General features: G+C 52.4%; 1 protein-coding gene across 1 annotated transcript; it reads right to left on the bottom strand.

Annotated features, from left to right (window-relative positions):
- Nucleotides 1–2,032: 2,032 nt before the first annotated feature.
- On the bottom strand, nt 2,033–19,495 carry tm4sf5 (transmembrane 4 L six family member 5). The gene is made up of 5 exons (XM_078427821.1): nt 19,224–19,495; nt 14,397–14,477; nt 8,900–9,045; nt 5,395–5,593; nt 2,033–2,493 (listed from the first exon to the last, which is right to left on the bottom strand). Exons 1-5 carry the CDS (start codon nt 19,392–19,394, stop codon nt 2,479–2,481), a joined length of 612 nt encoding a protein of 203 aa, XP_078283947.1. The 5' UTR covers nt 19,395–19,495; the 3' UTR covers nt 2,033–2,478.
- Nucleotides 19,496–25,308: the final 5,813 nt, after the last annotated feature.

Here is a 25,308-nt window from a genome sequence, read left to right on the forward strand (position 1 = left end):
TAACGTGTCCAACCCCTTAATAATCTTATACGTTTCGATAAGATCCCCTCTCATCCTTCTAAATTCCAGTGTATACAAGCCCTGAACGCCACAGGAGGTCCTTTTTTCCTGTGGCTATCAAACCGGACAACTCTTCCCCCTTCTGTCGTGGGGTAGACTGACCCCCTCTCTCCTCCCCCCCCCCCACACACTCCCCAATCTTTGCGCACACCCCCCCAGTCCTTTCCACCCCCTTCCACTTCAATTTCATGCTCCGTGAATCTCGTTGTGTTACTACGACCGTCGGCAAACCAATTTCCCTCCCGGGGGGGCAAATTAAGTTCCGTCGTATCCCATCGTAGATAAAGGGGACAAAAAAAAGACACGTGTAAAAACGTCGCCGATCTACTTAATTCAATTAAGGGCGGACACGGTGGATTCGCCGCCTCACAGCGAACGCAGCGCCGGGGGACCCGGGTTCCGTCCCGACCGCACGGGGGTTTTGCAAGTTCTCCCCCGTGGGTTTTCTCGTCCGAGATCTTCGGTTTCCTCCCGCGCTCCAAAGACGTGCAACGGTTTGTGTCTCGAAAATGCCGGGGTAACCTCAGCGGGTCGGGCAGCATCTTGGGAGGGAAGGAATGGGCGACGTTTCGGCTCAGTCTGAACTCTAATCCCTCCATATCCCTCAAACCCGTCCTATCCATGTGCCTGTCTAAACGTTGGGATAGTCCCCAGCCTCGACTACCTCCTCCGGCAGCTCGTTCCATACACCCACCGCCCTCTGTGTGGGAAAAGTTACCCCTCGGGTTCCTATTAAATCTTTTCCCCCTCCACCTTGAACCTGTGTCCTCTGGTCCTCGATCCCCCTACTCTGGCAAGAGACACTGAAGAAGGGTCTCGACCCGAAACGTCACCCATTCCTTCTCTCCCGAGATGCTGCCTGACCCGCTGAGTTACTCCAGCACTTTGTGTCTGCCCTCGATTTGTAGCAGCATCTGCCAGTTATTTTCCTGCAAAGTTTTGTAGGTTAATTGGCTTGGTAAATGTAAAAATTGTCCCTCGTGTGTGCGTGCGTGCGTGCGTGCCTGTGTGTGTGTGTGTGTGTGTGTGTGTGTGTGTGTGTGTGTGTGTGTGTGTGAGTGTGCGTGTGTGTGTGTGTGTGTGTGTGTGTGTGTGTGCGTGCGTGCGTGCGTGTGCGTCGTGTGTGTGTGTGTGTGTGTGTGTGTGGGATAGTGTTAGTGCGCGGGGATCGCTGGTCGGCGCGGAACCGGTGGGCCGAAGGGCCCCGTTTCCGCGCTGTGTCTCTGAATTTCGTAGTTGGGGATGGAATGGCCCTCCCACCCATCCGTGCCCTTCCCCCTCACAGTGTACCCCCTGTTCTCACACCCCCTTCCCCGTTTCCCCCCTTGCCCCGACTCCCATCCCATCCGTGTGCCTTTGTCCTGAGTCGTTCCAGCGTTCTCGGAAGCAAGGAAGGCAATCTCAACGTTTAGTGCAGTTCAGTTTATTGTCCCGTGTACCGAGGTACAGGGAAAAGCTTTTGTGTTGCGCGCTAACCGGTCAGCGGAAAGACGACACAGGATTACAATCGAGCCGTCCACAGTCTACAGATACATGATAAGGGGAATAACGTTCAGTGCAAGTAAAGCCAGCAAAGTCCCGATCAAGGATAGTCCGAGGGTCTCCAATGAGGTGGATAGTAGTTCAGCACCGCTCTCTGGTTGTGGTAGGATGGTTCAGTTGCCTGATAACAGCCGGGAAGAAATTGCCCCTGAATCTGGAGGTGTGCGTTTCCACACTTCTGTACCTCTTGCCCCGATGGGAGAGGGGAGTAGAGGGAGTGGCCGGGGTGGGTGAGACCGGTCCTTGATTAGTCTGCTGGCCTTGCCGAGGCAGCGTGAGGTGTAGATGGAGTCGGTGGAAGGGAGGTGTTTGTGTGTGATGGTCTGGGTTGCGTCCATAATTCCCCGCAATTTCTTGCGGCCTGCTAGCCGGTCATAGAGTGACACAGCGTGGAAACAGGCCCTTCGGCCCAACTTGCCCACACCCGGCCAACAATGTCCCCATCTACACTAGTCCCACCTGCCTGCGTTTGGCCCATATCCCTCCAAACCTGCCCTTTCTATCCATGTACCTGTCCAACTGTTTTCTTAACTAGGAATAGGTGCTCGAAGGGCCGAATGGCCTACTCCTGCACCTATTTTCTATGTTTCTATGTTTCTAAACTAAACTAAACTAAAGATAGCCAAAGTGCCGGAGTAACTCAGCGGGACAGGCAGCATCTCTGGAGAGAAGGAGAACGGGCGACGTTTCGGGTGATGAGCGTGAGCACGTGGCCGCTGGCGGGGCGCGGTCACGTGGGGCGAGCGTGGGGGGCGGGTGATGTCGCCCTTTGCCCCGTGTTGGGGAGCGAGGGAGTTGGCGATCCTCGTGGTTCACTGCCGATGACGCAAGAGCGCTTTGGAGTCATCGTTGCGTCCGCCCCGCGCCCGAACGGCGTTAGAGGCCGCCATCCTGCGAGGGGAGAGAGCGCAGGGTCAGAGACCACGGGTCGCACGCGGCCCACGTCAGGTCAAACCCCCACCCCCACCCCCACCTCCAGCACACCAGGGCACAGCTCACGGCACGTCCAGCGTCAACGTAGTGCACACTCACGCTTACTCACACACACGTGCAAACACACACTCACACTCACACACTCACACCCACTCACTCACACACACTCACACACACACACTCACACACAGTGCAAACGCACACTCACACACACACTCACACATGTGCAAACGCACACTCACACACACACTCACACACACACACTCACAACACACTCACACACGTGCAAACGCACACTCACACACACACTCACACACTCACACACACACATACACGTGCAAACGCACACTCACACACACTCACACACGTGCAAACGCACACACACACACACACTCACACATGTGTAAACGCACACTTACACACCGTACAAACCATACACACACACTCACACACGTGCCGTGAACACACACACACATGCGCGTGTTCACCATATGCACATTCACACGCACGAACACACACACACACACACCATACGCACACACACACACCATACACGTGCACCATACACACGCACCATACACTCACAGCTAATTTACTAGTTAAACAGCTAACTAACGAACTAATGAACTAACCAACCAACTAACTAACTAACTAACTAACTAAGCAACTAGCTAGCTGGCTAACTAACTAACTAACTAACTAACTAACTCGCTAGCTGGTTAACCAACAGACTAACTAACTAACTAACTAGCTAACAAACAAACAAACAAACAAACAAACAAACAAACAAACAAACAAACAAACAAACAAACAAACAAACAAACAAACAAACAAACAAACTAACTAACTAACTAACTAACTAACTAACTAACCAACCAAATAACCAACTCACTAACTAACTAACTAGCTATCATTGGGCTGTTGTCTGCAGACAGCCATCAATGATAGGTGAGTGGTTGATTATAAATCTTGGTCTGATGTTTTCCCGTTAACTCAGCCCCGCTGGTCCTCTTGTGTGCCTGCCCCACTGTTGTGCCCACCCCACTAGTGTGCCCACCCCCACCGGTGTGCCCGTCCCACTGGTGTGCCCATCCCACTGGTGTGCCCATCCCACTGGTGTGCCTGCCCCACTGGTGTGCCACCCCCACTGGTGTGCCCATCCCACTGGTGTGCCCATCCCACTGGTGTGCCCATCCCACTAGTGTGCCCACCCCCACTGGTGTGCCCACCCCCACTGGTGTGCCCATCCCACTGGTGTGCCCACCCCCACTGGTGTGCCCACCCCCACTGGTGTGCCCATCCCACTAGTGTGCCCATCCCACTAGTGTGCCCACCCCCACTGGTGTGCCCACCCCCACTGGTGTGCCCACCCCCACTGGTGTGCCCACCCCCACTGGTGTGCCCACCCCACTGGTGTGCCCACCCCCACTGGTGTGACCACCCCACTGGTGTACCCGCCCCCACTGGTGTGCCCATCCCACTAGTGTGCCCACCCCACTGGTGTGCCCGTCCCACTGGTGTGCCCACCCCACTGGTGTGCCCATCCCACTAGTGTGCCCATCCCACTGGTGTGCCTGCCCCACTGGTGTGCCCATCCCACTAGTGTGCCCACCCCCACTGGTGTGCCCGTCCCATTACTGTGCCCACCCCCACTAGTGTGCCCACCCCCACTGGTGTGCCTGTCCCACTGGTGTGCCCATCCCACTAGTGTGCCCATCCCACTGGTGTGCCCACCCCCACTAGTGTGCCCACCCCCACTGGTGTGCCCACCCCCACTAGTGTGCCCACCCCCACTGGTGTGCCCACCCCAGTGGTGTGCCCACCCCCACTGGTGTGCCCGTCCCACTGGTGTGCCCGTCCCACTGGTGTGCCCATCCCCACTGGTGTGCCCATCCCACTGGTGTGCCCGTCCCACTGGTGTGCCCGTCCCACTGGTGTGCCCGTCCCACTGGTGTGCCCGTCCCCACTGGTGTGCCCGTCCCACTGGTGTGCCCACCCCCACTGGTGTGCCCGTCCCCACTGGTGTGCCCTTCCCACTGGTGTGCCCACCCCCACTGGTGTGCCCACCCCCACTGGTGTGCCCTTCCCACTGGTGTGCCCACCCCGCTAGTGTGCCCACCCCCACTGGTGTGCCCATCCCCACTGGTGTGCCCTTCCCACTGGTGTGCCCACCCCGCTAGTGTGCCCACCCCCACTGGTGTGCCCACCCCCACTGGTGTGCCCACCCCCACTGGTGTGCCCACCCCCACTGGTGTGCCCTTCCCACTGGTGTGCCCACCCCCACTGGTGTGCCCATCCCCACTGGTGTGCCCTTCCCACTGGTGTGCCCATCCCACTGGTGTGCCCGTCCCCACTGGTGTGCCCACCCCCACTGGTGTGCCCATCCCACTGGTGTGCCCGTCCCCACTGGTGTGCCCACCCCCACTGGTGTACCCACCCCCACTGGTGTGCCCACCCCGCTAGTGTGCCCACCCCCACTGGTGTGCCCCCCCCACTAGTGTGCCCCCCCCACTGGTGTGCCCACCCCCACTGGTGTGCCCAACCCCACTGGTGTGCCCACCCCCACTGGTGTGCCCATCCCACTGGTGTGCCCGTCCCCACTGGTGTGCCCACCCCCACTGGTGTGCCCACCCCCACTGGTGTGCCCTTCCCACTAGTGTGCCCACCCCACTGGTGTGCCCTTCCCACTAGTGTGCCCACCCCACTGGTGTGCCCACCCCCACTGGTGTGCCCTTCCCACTAGTGTGCCCACCCCACTGGTGTGCCCACCCCCACTAGTGTGCCCACCCCACTGGTGTGCCCTTCCCACTGGTGTGCCCACCCCACTGGTGTGCCCTTCCCACTAGTGTGCCCACTCACCCTGTCGTGGTGCTTGTGTTTGCCACGGCAGTCCCCACAGATGACCCCGAAGGTGGCGTTGACAATCTGCACGGCGCACAGGACCAGCTCCAGCCCGCTGCACGCCAGCATGATGGAGAACAAGACCACGTTCCACATGACGATGTCCTTGGGCTCCCGGCAGATGCTCCACAGGGTCTGGTCGGCCAGGTAGTTAGTCCTGGCCGGGGAGACGGAGGGGTGGAAAGATCTCGTAAGAAACTGAGTTTGTCCGCACAGAGGGGGGGTGGGTGGGTTGGTGTGCGGAACGAGCTGCCGGAGGAGGTAGTCGAGGCTGGGACTATCCCAACGACAATCTGGTCGGGCCGCGTTTGGAACACAGGGAGCAAATCTGGGACCCCCGCATCTGAGGAAAGATGTGCTGGCTCTGGAGAGGGTCCAGAGGAGGTCTACGAGAACGATCCCAGTACAATGGTTGAAAGACTGGAGCGACTAGGCTTGTATACACTGGAATTTAGAAGGATGAGAGGGGATCTTATCGAAACGTATAAGATTATTAAGGGGTTGGACACGTTAGAGGCAGGAAACATGTTCCCAATGTTGGGGGAGTCCAGAACCAGGGGCCACACACAGTTTAAGAATAAGGGGTCGGCCATTTAGAACTGAGATGAGGAAAATATTTTTCAGTCAGAGAGTTGTGAATCTGTGGAATTCTCTGCCGCAGAGGGCAGTGGAGGCCGATTCTCTGAATGCATTCAAGAGAGAGCTGGATAGAGCTCTTAAGGATAGCGGAGTCAGGGGGTACGGGGAGAAGGCAGGAACGGGGTACTGGTTGAGAATGATCAGCCATGATCACATTGAATGGCGGTGCTGGCCTGAAGGGCCGAATGGCCTCCTCCTGCACCTATTGTCTATTTTCTATTGACACACAAAATGCTGGAGTAACTCAGCGGGTCAGGCAGCATCTCGGGAGAGAAGGAATGGGTGACGTTTCGGGTCGAGACCCTTCTTCAGACTCGACCCGAAACGTCACCCATTCCTTCTCTCCTGAGATGCTGCCTGACCTGCTGAGTTACTCCAGCATTTTGTGTCCACCTTCGACTTGAACCAGCATTTGCAGTTATTTTTCTACACGGGTTAACGTGTGACGATGAGCGTTTGTCGGGACTGGGCCTGTACTCGCTGGAGTTTAGAAGGATGAGGGGGGGGACCTCATTGAGACTCACCGAATAGTGAGCGGCCCGGACAGAGTGGGTGTGGGGAGGATGCTTCCACTAGTGGGAGAGTCTAGGACCAGAGGGCACAGCCTCAGAATTAAAGGACGTTCCTTTAGGAAGGAGATGAGGAGGAATTTCTTCAGTCAGAGGGTGGCGAATCTGTGGGATTCTTTGCCACAGACGGCTGTGGAGGCCACAAGTCAGTGGATGTGTTTAAGGCAGAGATAGATAGATTGTTGATTAGTGCGGGTGTCAGGGGTTATGGGGAGAAGGCAGGAGAATGGGGTTGGGAGGGAGAGATAGATCGGCCGTGATCGAATGGCGGAGTGGACTCGATGGGCCGAATGGCCTAATTCTGCTGCTACCACTGATGGCCTTACGGAAGAGTTTGGCTGTGTGCGTGTGTGTGTGTGTGTGTCTTTGCGTGGTGAATTGTAACCTCAGTCCATTCCAATGTCATTAATTCCACCCAGATAGATTGTTGATTAGTGCGGGGAGAAGGCAGGAGAGTGGGGTTAATAGACAATAGGTGCAGGAGGAGGCCATTCGGCCCTTCGAGCCTGTACGCACCGCCATTCAATGTGACCGTGGCTGATCGTCCACAATCAGTAACCCCGTTCCTCCCCTCTCCCCCCTGACTCCGCTATCATTAAGAGGGAGAGATAGATCAGCCGTGATTGAATGGCGGTGTGGGCTTGGTAGGCCGAACGGCCATCTCCAGAGCCTTAAGCACACGTACAACTCCGAGATTCCTTGTGCAGAGGAGCTAAGAAGAGGAACGGCCCCCTACACTCACCCCCCCCCCCCCCCTGCAGGACCTATACAGCAGGAGGTGTAGATCCAGAGCAAGCAAGAATGTCACTAAAACTAAGGAGCTGATTGTGGACTTTAGAAGGGCCCAACATCCGAGGACGTACACGCCACTGGAGATAAACGGGTCTACTGTGGATAGGGTGAGTAGCTTTAAATACCTGGGAGTCCACATCACAGAGGATCTGACGTGGACAACACACATTGCCACACTGGTGAGTAAGGCAAGGCAGTGCCTTTACCACCTCAGACAGCTGAGGAAATTCAGAGTGTCTCTGAGGATCCTTCATTGCTTCTACTCTGGGGCTGTAGAGAGCATCCTGTCCGGCAACATCACAGTCTGGTTTGGGAACAGCTCTGCCCAGGACAGGAAGGCCCTGCGGAGAGTAGTGCGTTCGTCTGAACGCACCATGGGAACTACACTCGCCCCCCTGCAGGACCTATACATCAGGAGGTGCAGATCCAGAGCCAGCAACATTATGGGGGACCCCTACCACCCCAGCAACGGACTGTTCCAGCTGCTAAGGTCAGGCAAACGCCTCCGCTGTCAAAACAGAGAGGATGAGACGGAGTTTCTTCCCACAGGCCATCAGGACCGTTAACTATTATAACTCCAGGGACTAAATTGTGTCTTCTCTGTGTTAACTTTAATTTATATGCTGTAACTGTAATTCTTTTTTGTGCACAATCCGCAGGCATTGCCACTTTCATTTCACTGCACGTCGTGTATGTGTTCGTGACTAATAAACGTTCCCCTGCAACCGCAGGAGGTGCAACACTTGTTCCTTTACCTCCCCCCTCGACTCCATCCAAGGACCCAAACAGTCTTTCCAGGTGAGACAGAGGTTCACCTGCACCTCCTCCAACCTCATCTATTGCATCCGCTGCTCCAGATGTCAACTTCTTTACATCGGCGAAACCAAACGCAGGCTCGGCGATCGTTTCGCTCATCACCTTCGCTCGGTCCGCCTTAACCAAACTGATCTCCCGGTGGCTCAGCACTTCAACTCCCCCTCCCACTCCCAGTCTGACCTTTCTGTCATGGGCCTCCTCCAGTGCCATAGTGAGGCCCACCGCAAATTGGAGGAACAGCACCTCATATTTCGCCTGGGCAGTTTGCAGCCCAGTGGGATGAACATTGACTTCTCCAACTTTAGATAGTTCCTCTGTCCCTCTCTTCCCCTCCTCCTTCCCAGTTCTCCCTCTATCTTCCCGTCTCCACCTATATCCTTCCTTTGTCCTGACCCCCTGACATCAGTCTGAAGAAGGGTCTCGACCTGAAACGTCACCCATTCCTTCTCTCCTGAGATGCTGCCTGACCCGCTGAGTTACTCCAACATTTTGTGAATAAATACCTTCGATTTGTACCAGCATCTGTAGTTATTTTCTTGTAATAAACTTGACTTGATTGACTTGACTTGGAACGGGCGGAGAGCCGGGGAACAGACGGGCGAAGCGCGGTAAAGACGGGGAGAGGGGGGCAATGAAAACGTACGTACCCGTTGGGAGGGTCCTGGAAGGGGTACTGCCATTCCCCGGACTCCACCCGGCAGAGCGGACCAACCTCCAGGGCCGTCGCTGAGACCACCAGGCAGTAGAGGGAGCCCAGCCCTCCGAAGATGGACGAGAAAACGGAGCGCAGCATCTGAGGGGGAACACGGAGAGCCTTCGTTTGTCGGGGACGGAAACATCGAAGCACAGAAAGACAGGAGCAGGAGGAGGCCAGTCGGCCCGACGGGGCCAGAACCGACATTCCATTATAATCACGGCTGATCATCCAAAATCAAATCATGGCTGATCAATAGACAATAGACAACAGACAACAGACAACAGACAACAGGCAACAGACAAGAGACAACAGACAACAGACAACAGACAACAGACAACAGACAATAGACAATAGACAATAGACAATAGACAACAGACAATAGACAATAGACAACAGACAACAGACAACAGACAACAGGCAACAGACAACAGACAATAGACAATAGACAACAGGCTTCGAGCCAGCACCGCCATTCAATGTGATCATGGCTGATCATTCTCAATCAGTACCCCGTTCATGCATTCAATAGCCAGTAGACAATAGGTGCAGGAGGAGTAGGCCATTCGGCCCTTCGAGCCAGCACCGCCATTCAATGTGATCATGGCTGACCATCCACAATCAGTAATCCAAAATCAGTACCCCGTTCATGCTTTCAATAGACAATAGACAATAGGTGCAGGAGGAATAGGCCATTCGGCCCTTCGATCAAATACCACCATTCAATGTGATCATGGCTGATCATCCACAATCAGTAACCCGTTCATGCTTTCAATAGACAATAGACAATAGGTGCAGGAGGAGGCCATTCGGCCCTTCGATCAAACACCACCATTCAATGTGATCATGGCTGATCATCCACAATCAGTACCCCGTTCCTGCTTTCAATAGACAATAGACAACAGGTGCAGGAGGAGGCCATTCGGCCCTTCGAGCCAGCACCGCCATTCAATTATACTCACGGCAGGGGAGGGAGGCGGAGGGGAGGTGGGTAAGGGGAGGAGGGAGAAAAAGGGGGGTTGAGGGGGATGGAGTGGGGGGGGGGGGAGGGGGGAGGGGGGAGGGGGAGGGGCGAGGGGAGGGGGAGGGGCGGAGAGGGGAGGGGGGAGGAGAGGGTGCTGCACCAATGCAGGAGGGGTTTGGGCCCAACGGGGCCACTTGGAGATTAGTGGGCAAAATGAGAGCACATGGTATTGGGGGTAGGGTACTGACATGGATAGAAAATTGGTTGACAGACAGAAAGCAAAGAGTGGGGATAAATGGGTCCCTTTCAGAATGGCAGGCAGTAACTAGTGGGGTACCGCAAGGCTCGATGCTGGGACCGCAGCTATTTACAATATACATTAATGACTTGGATGAAGGGATTAAAAGTACCATTAGCAAATTTGCAGATGATACAAAGCTGGGTGGTAGTGTGAACTGTGAGGAAGATGCTATGAGGTTGCAGGGTGACTTGGACAGGTTGTGTGAGTGGGCGGATGCATGGCAGATGCAGTTTAATGTGGATAAGTGTGAGGTTATCCACTTTGGTGGTAAGAATAGGAAGGCAGAGTATTATCTGAATGGCGTCAAGTTAGGAAAAGGGGACGTACAACGAGATCTGGGTGTCCTAGTGCATCAGTCACTGAAAGGATGCATGCAGGTACAGCAGGCAGTGAAGAAAGCCAATGGAATGTTGGCCTTCATAACAAGAGGAGTTGAGTATAGGAGCAAAGAGGTCCTTCTGCAGTTGTACAGGGCCCTAGTGAGACCGCACCTGGAGTACTGTGTGCAGTTTTGGTCCCCAAATTTGAGGAAGGATATTCTTGCTATTGAGGGCGTGCAGCGTAGGTTCACCAGGTTAATTCCCGGAATGGTGTGACTGTCATATGTTGAAAGACTGGAGCGAATAGGCTTGTATACACTGGAATTTAGAAGGATGAGAGGAGATCTTATCGAAACGTATAAGATTATTAAGGGGTTGGACACGTTAGAGGCAGGAAACATGTTCCCAATGTTGGGGGAGTCTGGAACCAGGGGCCACACAGTTTAAGAATAAGGGGTAGGCCATTCAGAACTGAGATGAGGAAAAACCTTTTCAGTCAGAGAGTTGTGAATCTGTGGAATTCTCTGCCTCAGAAGGCAGTGGGGGCCAATTCTCTGAATGCATTCAAGAGAGAGCTAGATAGAGCTCTGAAGGATAGCGGAGTCAGGGGGTATGGGGAGAGGGCAGGAACGGGGTACTGATTGAGAATGATCAGCCGTGATCACATTGAATGGCGGTGCTGGCTCGAAGGGCCGAATGGCCTCCTCCTGCACCTGTTGTCGATTGGTCTAGTCCCCTTTAATCTTTGCCCCCCCCCCGCCGCACCTTTAAACCAATCAGCCCGCTAACTCATGTACAAAGAACGAGGAGCAATATCGCTGATCGACGCATCAATAACCGTTGGGCGCAGGTCGACCGCTAGTAAATGATCCACGACAAAAATCAATTAGATTAAGAATGGTATCAGGTTCCGGAACAGGCACCAGGAAGGTCAGATGCTGGGACCTTGAGGAACACACAGAGTGCTGGAGAAACTCAGCGGGTCAGGCAGCATCCGTGGAGAGAAGCGGACAGACGACGTTTTGGGTCGTGCCCTTCGTGGAAACGGGCCCTTCGGCCCAACGTGCCCGTGCTGACCAACGTGCCCCATCCACAACAGTCCCACTCTCTTCGTTAGGCCCCCATTTATAGACAATAGACAATAGACAATAGGTGCAGGTGTAGGCCATTCAGCCCTCAAAGCCAGCACCGCCATTCAATGCGATCATGGCTGATCACTCTCAATCAGTACCCTGTTCCTGCCTTCTCCCCATACCCCCTCACTCCGCTATCCTTAAGAGCTCTATCCAGCTCTCTCTTGAAAGCATCCAACGAACTGGCCTCCACTGCCTTCTGAGGCAGAGAATTCCACACCTTCACCACTCTCTGACTGAAAAAGTTCTTCCTCATCTCCGTTCTAAATGGCCTACCCCTTATTCTTAAACTGTGGCCCCTTGTTCTGGACTCCCCCAACATTGGGAACATGTTTCCTGCCTCTAATGTGTCCAATCCCCTAATTATCTTATATGTTTCAATAAGATCCCCCCTCATCCTTCTAAATTCCAGTGTATACAAGCCTAGTCGCTCCAGTCTTTCAACATACGACAGTCCCGCCATTCCGGGAATTAACCTAGTGAACCTACGCTGCACGCCCTCAATAGCAAGAATATCCTTCCTCAAATTTGGAGACCAAAACTGCACACAGTACTCCAGGTGCGGTCTCACCAGGGCCCGGTACAACTGTAGAAGGACCTCTTTGCTCCTATACTCAACTCCTCTTGTTATGAAGGCCAACGTTCCATTGGCTTTCTTCACTGCCTGCTGTACCTGCATGCTTTTGGTTTAGAGATACAGCACGGAAACAGGCCCTTCGGCCCACCGAGTCCGCGCCGCCCAGCGATCCCCGCGCACGAACACTATCCCACACCCACTAGGGACGATTTTTACATTTGCCCAGCCAATTAGCCTACAAACCTGCACGTCTTTGGAGCGTGGGAGGACACCGAAGATCTCGGAGAAAACCCACGCAGGTCACGGGGAGAACGTGCAAACTCCGCACAGACGGCGCCCGTAGTCGGGATGGAACCCGGGTCTCCGGCGCTGCATTCGCTGTAAGGCGGCAACTCTACCGCCGCGCCACCGTGACCGCCCATATTCATCTAAACTCCTTGGAGCGCAGGAGGATGAGAGGTAATCTTATAGTTATGTATAAGATCATAAGAGGAATAGATAATAGACAATAGGTGCAGGAGTAGGCCATTCGGCCCTTCGAGCCAGCACCACCATTCAATTATAGGTGGTCTTTTACCCAGAGTAGGAGAATTCACCACCTTTGATCCATTTATCCATTGAACGATTGACCATTTATCCATTGAATGATTGACCATTTATCCATTGAACAATTGACATTTATCCATTGAATGATTGACCATTTATCCATTGAATGATTGACCATTTATCCATTGAATGATTGACCATTTATCCATTGAATGATTGACCATTTATCCATTGAATGATTGACCATTTATCCATTGAATGATTGACCATTTATCCATTGAATGATTGACCATTTATCCATTGAATGATTGACCATTTAGCCATTGAATGATTGACCATTTAGCCATTGAATGATTGACCATTGATCATTGACCCATTAATCCATTGACCATCGAAGCATCAGCCCACAACACTCTACCAACCCCCCATTCTCCCAACCCCACCTCTTCCTCACCCCCACCTCTCCCCACTCCTTCCCCACCCCCACCTTTGAGCCATTGACCATTGAAACAAGGGCCCACAACTCTTCCCCAATCCCCCCATTTTCCCAACCCCAACTCTTTCCCACCGCCCACTTCCCTATCCCCACCTCTCCCACCCCAACCTCTCCCACCCCTTCCCCACCCCCACCTCTGACCATTTATCCATTGAATGATTGACCATTAGCCATTGATTCATTGATTCATTAAACCATTGATTCATCAACCCATTGAACCATTGACCATTGAACCATTGACCATTGAACTATTGACCATTGAACCATTGACCATTGAACCATTGACCACTGACCCATTGACCATTGATTCATTAAACCATTGATTCATCAACCCATTGAACCATTGAACCATTGACCATTGAACCATTGACCCATTGACGTTTGAACCATTGACCATGGACCATTGAACCATTGAACCATTGAACCATTGACCATTAAACCATTGACTATTGACCCATTGACCCATTGACCATTGACCCATTGACCCATTGACCATTGACCCATTGACCCATTGAACCATTGACCCATTAACCCATTGACCCATTGACCCATTGACCCATTGACCATTGACCCATTGACCATTGACCATTGACCCATTGAACCATTGATCATTGGACCATTGACCCATTGACCATTGATCATTGAACCATTGACCATTGACCCATTGAACCATTGATCATTGGACCATTGACCCATTGACCCATTGACCATTGATCATTGAACCATTGACCATTGATCATTGACCCATTGACCCATTGACCCATTGAACCATTGACCATTGACCCATTGATTAATTGACTCATTGAAACATTGATGTTTGAACCATTGACCATTGAACCATTGACCCATTGACCATTAAACCATTGAACCATTGACCATTGACCCATTGAACCATTGACCATTGACCCATTAAACCATTGAACCATTGACCATTGACCCATTGGCCCATTGAACCATTGACCATTGACCCATTGGCCCATTGAACCATTGACCATTGACCATTGAACCATTGACCCATTCACTCATTGAAACATTGACGTTTGAACCATTGACCATTGAAGCGATGGCACCTTCCCATTAGTGGGTCGACATTCAATCCATTGGGAATCTTACCCGGCATCGGTTCCCGCAACATCCGGTTCCACAGCACCCCTTCCCGCCGGCCCGCACGGCCGCACACCCCGGACAAAGGACCTGTGGGCGGGAAAATCGTCAGCATCAGTCCGAAGAAGGGTCTCGACCTGAAACGTCGCCCATTCCTTCTCTCCCCGGACGCTGCCTGACCTGCTGAGTTACTCCAGCTTTTTGTGTCTACCTTCGATTGAGACCAGCATCTGCAGTTTTTTTTCTCAGCATTTGAGGGGGGGGGGGGGGGGGGTCGAGAACACAGCAGATTAGCGGGAGGGGGGGTTAAGGATTCATTTTGGTATTCTAGAGTGATACAGTGTGGAAACAGGTCCCTTCGGCCCAACTTGCCAACAGCATCAGTCACTGAAAGGAAGCATGCAGGTACAGCAGGCAGTGAAGAAAGCCAATGGAACGTTGGCCTTCATAACAAGAGGAGTTGAGTATAGGAGCAAAGAGGTCCTTCTGCAGTTGTACAGGGCCCTAGTGAGACCGCACCTGGAGTACTGTATGCAGTTTTGGTCTCCAAATTTGAGGAAGGATATTCTTGCTATTGAGGGCGTGCAGCGTAGGTTCACCAGGTTAATCCCCGGGATGGCGGGACTGTCGTACGTTGAAAGACCGGAGCGACTGGGCTTGTATACACTGGGATTTAGAAGGATGAGAGGGGATCTTATTGAGACATCTAAGATTATTAAGGGGTTGGACACGCTAGAGGCAGGAAACATGTTCCCGATGTTGGGGGAGTCCAGAACCAGGGGCCACAGTTTAAGAATAAGGGGTCGGCCATTTAGAACTGAGATGAGGACAAAACCTTTTCAGTCAGAGAGTTGTGAATCTGTGGAATTATCTGCCTCAGAAGGCAGTGGAGGCCAGTTCTCTGAATGCATTCAAGAGAGAGCTCTTAAGGTTAGCGGAGTCAGTGGGTATGGGGAGAAGGCAGGAACGGGGTACTGATTGAGAATGATCAGCCATGATCACATTGAATGGCGGTGCTGGCTCGAGGGGCCGAATGGCCTCCTCCTGCACCTATTGTCTATTGTCTATTGCCCACACCGGCCAACATGTCCCAGCTACACTAGTCCCACCTGCCCGCATTTGGTCCATATCCCTCCAAACCCGTCCTATCCATGTACCTGTCCAACTGTTTCTTAAACGTTGGCCTCAACTACCTCCTCCGGCAGCTCGTTCCGTACACCCACCACCCTATTCCTATTAAATCTTTTCCCCCTTCACCTTGAACCCACGTCCTCCGGTCCTCGATTCCCCACCACCCTTTTTGCGTGGTGAAGTTACCCCCTCGGATTCCTATTCATTCTTTTCCCCTTCACCTTGAACCCGTGTCCTCGTTTCACCGACTCCGGGCAACAGTCTCTGTGCATCCGCCCGATCTATATCCGCTCGTCAGACCCCTTCTTCAGACCGAGAGTCAGGGGAGGGGTGGGGGTACAGAGACAAAACTCAGTCGGGGACAGTAGGACTGGGTCGGGGAACTGGGGAGGGAGAGGGGGACGGAGAGAGAGGGGGAAGTCACAGGTGCAGGATTGGGCCATTCTCTCTCGACCCCATTCTCCCCACAACCCCTGACACCCTCACTAATCGTCCGCTCTGAACAGATACACGATAAAGGGGATAATGTGGAGAACATTTAGCGCCAAGTGCACTAGAGTCCGATTAGATATAAGTCCGAGGTTCTCACATAATGTAGATAGTAGCTCCAGGCCGCACCCTGGTTGTTAGAGACATAGAAACATAGAAACATAGAAACATAGACAATAGGTGCAGGAGTAGGCCATTCGGCCCTTCGAGCCTGTACGCACCGCCATTCAATATGATCACGGCTGATCATCCAACTCAGTATCCCGTACCTGCCTTCTCTCCATACCCCCTGATCCCTTTAGCCACAAGGGCCACATCTAACTCCCTCTTAAATATAGCCAATGAACTGGCCTCAATGTGGGCCTCAGAATGATAAAAGGAACTAGACCAAGTGGACCCGTTGGGCCCAAACCTCTTCTGCATTGGTGCAGCACCCTCTCCCCCCCCCTCTCTCCCTCCCCTCCCCCCTTCCTCCCCTCCCACCATCCTCCCCCTCCCCCCTTCCTCCCCCTCCCACCATCCTCCCCCTCCCCCCTTCCTCCCCCTCCCACCATCCTCCCCCTCCCACCATCCTCCCTTCCCACCATCCTCCCTTCCCCGATTCCCCTACCCCCCCTCCATCCTCCCTTCCCCCTCCCCCTCCCCCTCCCCCACCCCCCTCCCCCCTCCCCCCTCCCCCTCCCTCCACCCTCTCCCTCCCCCCCTCCCCCTCCCCCTCCCACCATCCCCCTCCCTTACCGCTCCCCCTCCCCCCACTCCACTCCCGCTCCCCCATCCTCCCCCCCCCTCCCCCTCCCTCCCCTCTCTCCATCCTCCCTCCTCCCCTTCCCTCCCCTCCCCCTCCATCCTCCCTCCCCTCCCCCTCCCTCCCCTCCCACCATCCTCCTTTCCCCCCTCCGCCTCCCTCCCTCTTCCCCCTCTCTCCATTCTCCCTTCCCCCCCTCCCCTCCTCCTCCCTCCATCCTCCCTTCCCCCACTCCCCCTCCCTCCATCCTCCCTTCCCCCTCCCCCTCCTCCTCCCTCCATCCTCCCTTCCCCCACTCCCCCTCCCTCCATCCTCCTTCCCCCCTCCCCCTCCCCCTCCCTCCATCCTCCCTTCCCCCCTCCCCTCCCTCCATCTTCCCTTCCCCCCTCCCCCTCCTCCTCCCTCCATCCTCCCTTCCCCCACTCCCCCTCCCTCCATCCTCCCTTCCCCCCTCCCCCTCCTCCTCCCTCCATCCTCCCTTCCCCCACTCCCCCTCCCTCCATCCTCCCTTCCCCCCTCCCCCTCCTCCTCCCTCCATCCTCCCTTCCCCCCCTCCCCTCCCTCCATCCTCCCTTCCCCTCCCCTCCTCCTCCCTCCATCCTCCCTTCCCCCACTCCCCCTCCCCTCCTCCTCCCTCCATCCTCCCTTCCCCCTCCCCATCCCTCCCCCCATTTCTTTCTCTCTCTCTCTCCCTCTCTCCCTCTCTCCCTCTCTCCCTCTCTCCCTCTCTCTCCCTCTCTCTCTCTCTCTCTCTACCTTGGTACACATGACAATAAACTGAACTAATCTAGTCATGAGTCTTCAGTTTAATTTAGTTTAGTTTGGTTTAGCAATACAGTGCGGAAACAGGCCCTTCAGCCCACCGAGTCCACACCGACCAGCGATCCCCGCACACTAACACTATCCTACACACACACACACACTTGAGACAATTTACAATTATACCAAGCCTATTAACCTACAAACCTGTGCGTCTTTGGAGTGTGGGAGGGGACCGGAGACCCTGGAGGAAACCCACGCGGGTCACGGGGAGAACATGCAAACTCCGTACAGACAGCAATTGAGGGCAGGATCAAGCACGGGCCTCTGGCGCCGCGAGGCAGCAACTCTACCGCTGCACCGCCTGTTTGCTGTACCTCAGCACACAGGTGGAAATAAGAAACTCGTATCTAAACACACATAAACAACGGGCGGTCACGGTGGCGCGGCGGTAGAGTTGCTGCCTTACAGCGCCAGAGACCCGGGTTCGATCCCAACCACGGGCGCGGTCTGTACGGTGTTTGCACGTTCTCTCCGTGACCTGCGTGGGTTTTCCCCGAGATCTTCCATTTCCTCCCACACACTTCAAAGACGTGCGGGTTTGTAGGTCACTTGGCTTGGTAGAAGTGTAAATTGTCCCCTAGTGGGTGTAGGATAGTGTTAGTGTGCGGGGATCGCTGGTCGGCGCGGACCCGGTGTGACACGCTGTATCTCTAAACTAAACTAAACACAGCCCGAGAGAATTGTCGTAGAATTATAAAGCGTGTCACAAGTGCAGGCCATAAAATGGTGGAGTAACTCAGAGGGACAGGCAGCATCTCTGGAGAGAAGGAATGGGTGACGTTTCGGGTCGAGTCTGAAGATATTTTATTGAAACATGTAAGATTATAAAGGGGTTGGACACGCTAGAGGCAGGAAACATGTTCCCAATGTTGGGGGAGTCCGGAACCAGGAGTCACACGCAGTTTAAGAATAAGCTGGATCGAGCTCTTAAGGATAGCGGAGTCAGGGGGTATGGGGAGAAAGCAGGAACGGGGTACTGATTGAGAATGATCGGCCATGATCACATTGAATGGCGGTGCTGTGCTGGCTCGAAGGGCCGAATGGCCTCCTCCTGCACCTATTGTCTATTGTCCATAAGGGGTCGGCCATTTAGAACGGAGATGAGGAAAAACATTTTCACCCCAGAGAGTTGTAAATCTGTGGAATTCTCTGCCTCAGAAGGCAGTGGAGGCCAATTCTCTGGATGCTTTCAAGAGAGAGCTGGATAGAGCTCTTAATGATAGCGGAGTCAGGGGGTATGGGGAGAAGGCAGGAACGGGGTACTGATTGTGGATGATCAGCCGTGATCACATTGAGTGGCGGTGCTGTGCTGGCTCGAAGGGCCGAATGGCCTACTCCTGCACCTATTTTCTATGTTTCTATGATCACATTGAATGGCGGTGCTGTGCTGGCTCGAAGGGCCGAATGGTCTCCTCCTGCACCTATTTTCTGTGTTTCTATGTTTCTATGATCACATTGAATGGTGGTGCTGTGCTGTGCTGGCTTGAAGGGCCGAACGGCCTCCTCCTGCACCTATCGTCTCTTGTCTATTGACCCGAATCGTCTCCAGAGATGCTGAGTTGCCCCAGCATTTTGTGCCGACCTTTGGCGGGGGTAAAGGGGCAACCGGAGTCCCGTGCGCCAGAGCAAGTAGCGGCCGCGATACTCACGAGCAGGCCGCCTCCAAGGATGCCTCCCATCAGCCAGACCTGGAGCGTGATGTGGTCGACCCACTTGCGCTCGGCATTGGGGAAGATGAGCAGCAGGTTGGCCCCGATGCAGATGAATCCCAGCGGGATGAGCAGAAGGCCGACGAATCGGGAACATCCCCCGGTACACATGGCGGTCGCGAGCCTGGGAGAGGACCCCTTCCCCGTGGAATCCTGGAGAACGCGGAGCTTAGACCGAGATCCGTGTACTGCCTGGTTCTGAGCCGCCAGCTTCCGTTTGCTCTCAGATAAGGAAAGCAGATGACGTGGTTGCACAAACAAGATGAGATAGCAAAACGTCGAGCCAGCACAGCACCGCCGTTCAATGTGATCATAGACTGCTGGGGTGGGGGTGGGGGAAACACCACAGAGAAACATTGGTGCAGGAGTAGGCCATTCGGCCCTTCGAGCCTGTACGCACCGCCATTCAATATGATCGCAGCTGATCATCCAACTCAGTATCCCGTACCTGCCTTCTCTCCATACCCCCTGATCCCTTTAGCCACAAGGGCCACATCTAACTCCCTCTTAAATATACCCAAATGAACTGGCCTCAACTACCTTCTGAGGCAGAGAATTCCACAGATTCACCACTCCCTGTGTGAAAAAAAACGTTCTCATCTCGGTCCTAAAAGACTTCATCCTTAAACTGTGACCCCTTGTTCTGGACTTCCCCAACATCGGGAACAATCTTCCCGCATCTAGCCTGTCCAACCCCTTAAGAATTTTGTAAGTTTCAACAGACAATAGGTGCAGGAGGAGGCCATTCGGCCCCTCGGCCCTTCGAGCCAGCACCGCCATTCAATATGATCACGGCTGATCATCCACAATCAGTACCCCATTCCTGCTTTCTCCCCATATCCCTTGATTCCTTTTGCCCTAAGAGCTAAATCCAACTCTCTCTTGAAATTAATTGGCCTCTGTAAATTGTGTGTGTAGGATAGTGCCAGTTTGTATTTTCCGCGTATAGATCATAGATCATAGAAAATAGGTGCAGGAGGAGGCCATTTGGCCCTTTGAGCCAGCGCCACCATTCATTGTGATCACGGCTGATCATCCACAATCAGTAACCCGTGCCTGCCTTCTCCCCATGTCCCTTGATCCCACTAGCCCCTGGAGCTCCATCTAACATATAGTATCGTCAGGATCGAACCGGGGTCTCTGGCGCTGTGAGGCAGCTACACTACCACTGAGCCTCAAGAGAGAGCTAGATTCAAGAGAGAGCTAGATTCAAGAGAGAGCTAGATAGAGCTCTTCAGGATAGCGGAGTCAGGGGGTATGGGGAGAGGGCAGGAACGGGGTACTGATTGAGAATGACCGGCACGGTAGCGCAGCGGTAGAGTTGCTGCTTTACAGCGAATGCAGCGCCGGAGACTCAGGTTCGATCCTGACTGCGGGTGCTGCACTGTAAGGAGTTTGTACGTTCTCCCCGTGACCTGCGTGGGTTTTCTCCGAGATCTTCGGTTTCCTCCCACACTCCAAAGACGTACAGGTATGTAGGTTAATTGGCTGGGTAAATGTAAAAATTGTCCCTAGTGGGTGTAGGATAGTGTTAATGTACGGGGATCGCTGGGCGGCACGGACTTGGAGGGCCGAAAAGGCCTGTTTCCGGCTGTACATATATGATATGGTATGATATCACATTGAATCGAAAGGCCGAATGGCCTCCTCTTGCATCTATTGTCTATTGTCTATTGGGCCACCGTGCCACCCAACTTTTGACTCTGGTGACACCGTCAAAGGGCCAAACGTCAGTATTGTGCAGCACTAATTTGGTAAGATTCCTAGTTCCCCAGCAGGTTCTGTGAGGGACAGAACAAGCTTGAAGGGCTGAATGGCCTCCCCCTCTTCTCCTGCATTCACTTGGGTTAATAAATACTGCACAAACGTAAGCACCTTCGAAACGTCACAAGGCCATAAAACAGGGCCGATAAGATCAGCAAATGTACCAGGAAGTCATCCAGGATATTTATTTCAGTGGCTAATAAACTGGCAGCAAAATTTGATTTGTTTTTTTTGGAAAGTTCCTTTATGATGTCTTATCTTATGCCAACATATTCATCGTGCTAACATGATCAAGGTCCATTTTCACTCTGGTCAATCCCATTTTCTCCCCTTTTACCTTGTTTAGGCAAAAGATACAGAAGCTGAGGAAATTCGGCATGTCAATAGACAACAGACAATAGGTGCAGGAGGAGGCCATTCGGCCCTTCGAGCCAGCGCCGCCATTCAATGTGATCATGGCCGATCACTCTCAATCAGTACCCCGTTCCTGCCTTCTCCCCATACCCCCTGACTCCGCTATCCTTAAGAGCTCTATCTAGCTCTCTCTTGAATGCATTCAGAGAATCGGCCTCCACTGCCTTCTGAGGCAGAGAATTCCACAGATTTACAACTCTCTGACTGAAAAGGTTTTTCCTCATCTCCGTTCTAAATGGCCTACCCCTTATTCTTAAACTGTGTGTGGGCCCTGGTTCTGGACTCCCCCAACATCGGGAACATGTTTCCTGCCTCTAACGTGTCCAACCCCTTAATAATCTTATATGTTTCGATAAGATCTCCTCTCATCCTTCTAAATTCCTTCTAAATTCTTGTTGTCCCCAACAACAAGAATGTAAGATGAGCATTTGACGGCACTAGGTTGGGTTGCCAACTGTCCCGTAATAGCCGGGACATCCCATATATTGGGCTAAATTGGTTTGTCCCATAATGGCTTACTCCTGCACCTATTTCTCTATGTTTCTAAGTGTTTGAACCACCTTAACCTCTTATGGCGATGCTGGCTATTTTATCCCTGCACCTATTTGTCTATTTTTGATTTGTAAATAGGTGCAGGAGGAGGCCATTCGGCCCTTCAAGCCAGCACCACCATTCATTGTGATCATGGCTGATCATCCACAATCAGTAACCCGTGCCTGCCTTCTCCCCATATCCCTTGATTCCGCTAGCCACTAGAGCTCTATCTAACTCTCTTTTCAATTCATCCAGAGAATCGGCCTCCACTGCCCTCTGTAGCAGAGAATTCCGCAGATTCACAACTCTCTGGGTGAAAAGGTTTCTTCTCACCTCAGTTTTAAATGGCCTCCCCTTTATTCTTAGAGTGTGTGGCCCCTGGTTCTGGACCCCCCCCCCCCAACATTGGAAACATTTTTTCTGCATCTAGCTTGTCCAGTCATTTTATATGTCTCTATAAGATCCCCCTCTCATCCTTCTAAACTCCATCGAATACAAGCCCAGTCTATTCAATCTTTCCTCATATGACAGTCCCTCATATGAGGAAAGGTTGGAAAGACTGGGCTTGTTTCTAAGTCCTTGACACTCCTTAACCCTTTATGGCGGTGCTGGCTATTTACCCCTGCACCTATTTTCCCATTTTTAATGTTTCTATGTTCCTATTTCTCTATGTTCCTATTTCTCTATGTTTCTAAGTGTTTGAAACCCCTTAACCCTTTACTGCGATGCTGGCTATTTTATCCCTGCATCTATTTTCCTATTTTTCTATGTTCCTATTTTTCTAATTTTTCTATGTTTCTTTGTTTTTCTGTTCCTATTTTTATATGTTCCTATTTTCCTTTGTTTCTCTGTTTCTACATTCCTATTTTTCAAATTTTTCTATGTTTCTATGTTCCTGTTTCTATGTTTTTCTGTTCCTGTTTTTTCTATGTTTCTCTGTTCCTATTTTTCTCTGTTCCTATACTCCTATGTTTCTAATTTTTCTATGTTTCTCTGTCCCTCTGTTTCTCTGTCCCTCTGTCTCTCTGTTTCTGTCCCTCTGTCCCTCTGTCCCTCTGTTTCTGTCCCTCTGTTTCTCTGTCCCTCTGTCTCTCTGTCCCTCTGTCTCTCTGTTTCTCTGTCCCTCTGTTTCTCTGTTCCTGTTTCTCTGTCCCTCTGTCTCTCTGTCCCTCTGTCTCTCTGTTTCTCTGTCCCTCTGTTCCTGTTTCTCTGTCCCTCTGTTTCTCTGTCCCTCTGTTTCTCTGTCTCTCTGTCCCTCTGTTTATCTGTCCCTCTGTTTCTCTGTCCCTCTGTCTCTCTGTTTCTGTCCCTCTGTTTCTCTGTCCCTCTGTTTCTCTGTTTCTGTCCCTCTGTTTCTCTGTTTCTCTGTCCCTCTGTTTCTCTGTTTCTGTCCCTCTGTCTCTCTGTTTCTGTCCCTCTGTTTCTCTGTCCCTCTGTTTCTCTGTCCCTGTTTCTCTGTCCCTCTGTTTCTCTGTCCCTCTGTTTCTCTGTCCCTCTGTTTCTCTGTCCCTCTGTTTCTCTGTCCCTCTATTTCTCTGTCCCTCTGTTTCTCTGTCCCTCTGTTTCTCTGTCCCTCTGTTTCTCTGTCCCTCTGTTTCTCTGTTCCTGTTTCTCTGTCCCTCTGTTTCTCTGTCCCTCTATTTCTCTGTCCCTCTGTCCCTCTGTCCCTCTGTTTCTCTGTCCCTCTATTTCTCTGTCCCTCTGTTTCTCTGTTCCTCTGTTTCTCTGTCCCTCTGTTTCTCTGTCCCTCTATTTCTCTGTCCCTCTGTTTCTCTGTCCCTCTATTTCTCTGTCCCTCTGTTTCTCTGTTCCTCTGTTTCTCTGTCCCTCTGTTTCTGTCCCTCTGTTTCTCTGTCCCTCTATTTCTCTGTCCCTCTGTTTCTCTGTTCCTGTTTCTCTGTCCCTCTGTTTCTCTGTCCCTCTATTTCTCTGTCCCTCTGTCCCTCTGTCCCTCTGTTTCTCTGTCCCTCTATTTCTCTGTCCCTCTGTTTCTCTGTTCCTCTGTTTCTCTGTCCCTGTTTCTCTGTCCCTCTGTTTCTCTGTCCCTCTATTTCTCTGTCCCTCTGTTTCTCTGTCCCTCTGTTTCTCTGTCCATCTGCTCCTCTGTTCCTGTTTCTCTGTCCCTCTGTTTCTCTGTCCCTGTTTCTCTGTCCCTCTGCTCCTCTGTTTCTCTTTCTATATTCCTATTTTCCTTTGTTTCTGTTCCTATTTTTCTAATTTTTCTTTGTTCCCCTGTTTTTCTGTCCCTATGCTCCTATATTTATATGTTTCTATGCTCCTATTTCCCTATGCTCCTATGTTCCCCCTGTCCCTGTGCTCCCATGTCCCTATATTCCTATATTCCCATGTTTCTATATTTCCATGTTCCCCCTGTCCCTGTGCCCCTTGGTCCCTCTGCTCCCATATTTCTATGTTTCTATGTCCCTCTGCTCCCATGTTCCTATATTTCTATGTTCCTATGTTTCTGTGCTCCTCTGTCCCTATATCCCTCTGTTCCTATTTTCCTTTGTTTCTGTTTCTATGTTCCTATTTTTCTAATTTTTCTCTGTCCCTCTGCTCCCGTTTCTATATTTCTGTTTCTATGCTCCTATGTTTCTTTATTTCCATGTCCCTCTGTCTATGGGCTCCTCTATCCCTCTACTTCCATGTCCCTCTATCCCTGTCCCTATGCTCCTCTGTTTCTCTGTTCCTATTTTCCTTTGTTTCTCTGTTCCTATTTTTCTATTTTTTCTCTGTCCCTATGCTCCCATGTTCCTATATTTTTGTATGTCCCTATATTCATATATTTCTATATTCCTATGTTCTTATCAAGTCAAGTCAAGTCAAATTTATTTGTCACATACACATACTCGATGTGCAGTGAAATGAAAGTGGCAATGCCTGCGGGTTGTGCACAAAAATAATTACAGTTACAGCATATAAATAAAGTTAATAAGTTACTAAACATAGCACAAAAAGTGTCGACAAAAATTTAGTCTCTGGGGTTATCAAAGTTGACAGTCCTGATGGCCTGTGGGAAGAAGCTCCGTCTCATCCTCTCCGTTTTCACAGCGTGACAGCGGAGGCGTTTGCCTGACCGTAGAATCTGGAACAGTCCGTTACTGGGGTGGCAGGGGTCCCTCATGATCTTGCTTGCTCTGGATCTGCACCTCCTGATGTATAGGTCCTGCAGGGGGACGAGTGTAGTTCCCATGGTGCGTTCTGCCGAACGCACTACTCTCTGCAGGGCCATCCTGTCCTGGGCAGAGCTGTTCCCAAACCAGACTGTAATGTTGCCGGACAGGATGCTCTCTACAGCCCCAGAGTAGAAGCA

The sequence above is a fragment of the Rhinoraja longicauda genome, chromosome 34, assembly GCF_053455715.1.
Source record: "Rhinoraja longicauda isolate Sanriku21f chromosome 34, sRhiLon1.1, whole genome shotgun sequence".
NCBI lineage: Eukaryota > Metazoa > Chordata > Chondrichthyes > Rajiformes > Arhynchobatidae > Rhinoraja > Rhinoraja longicauda.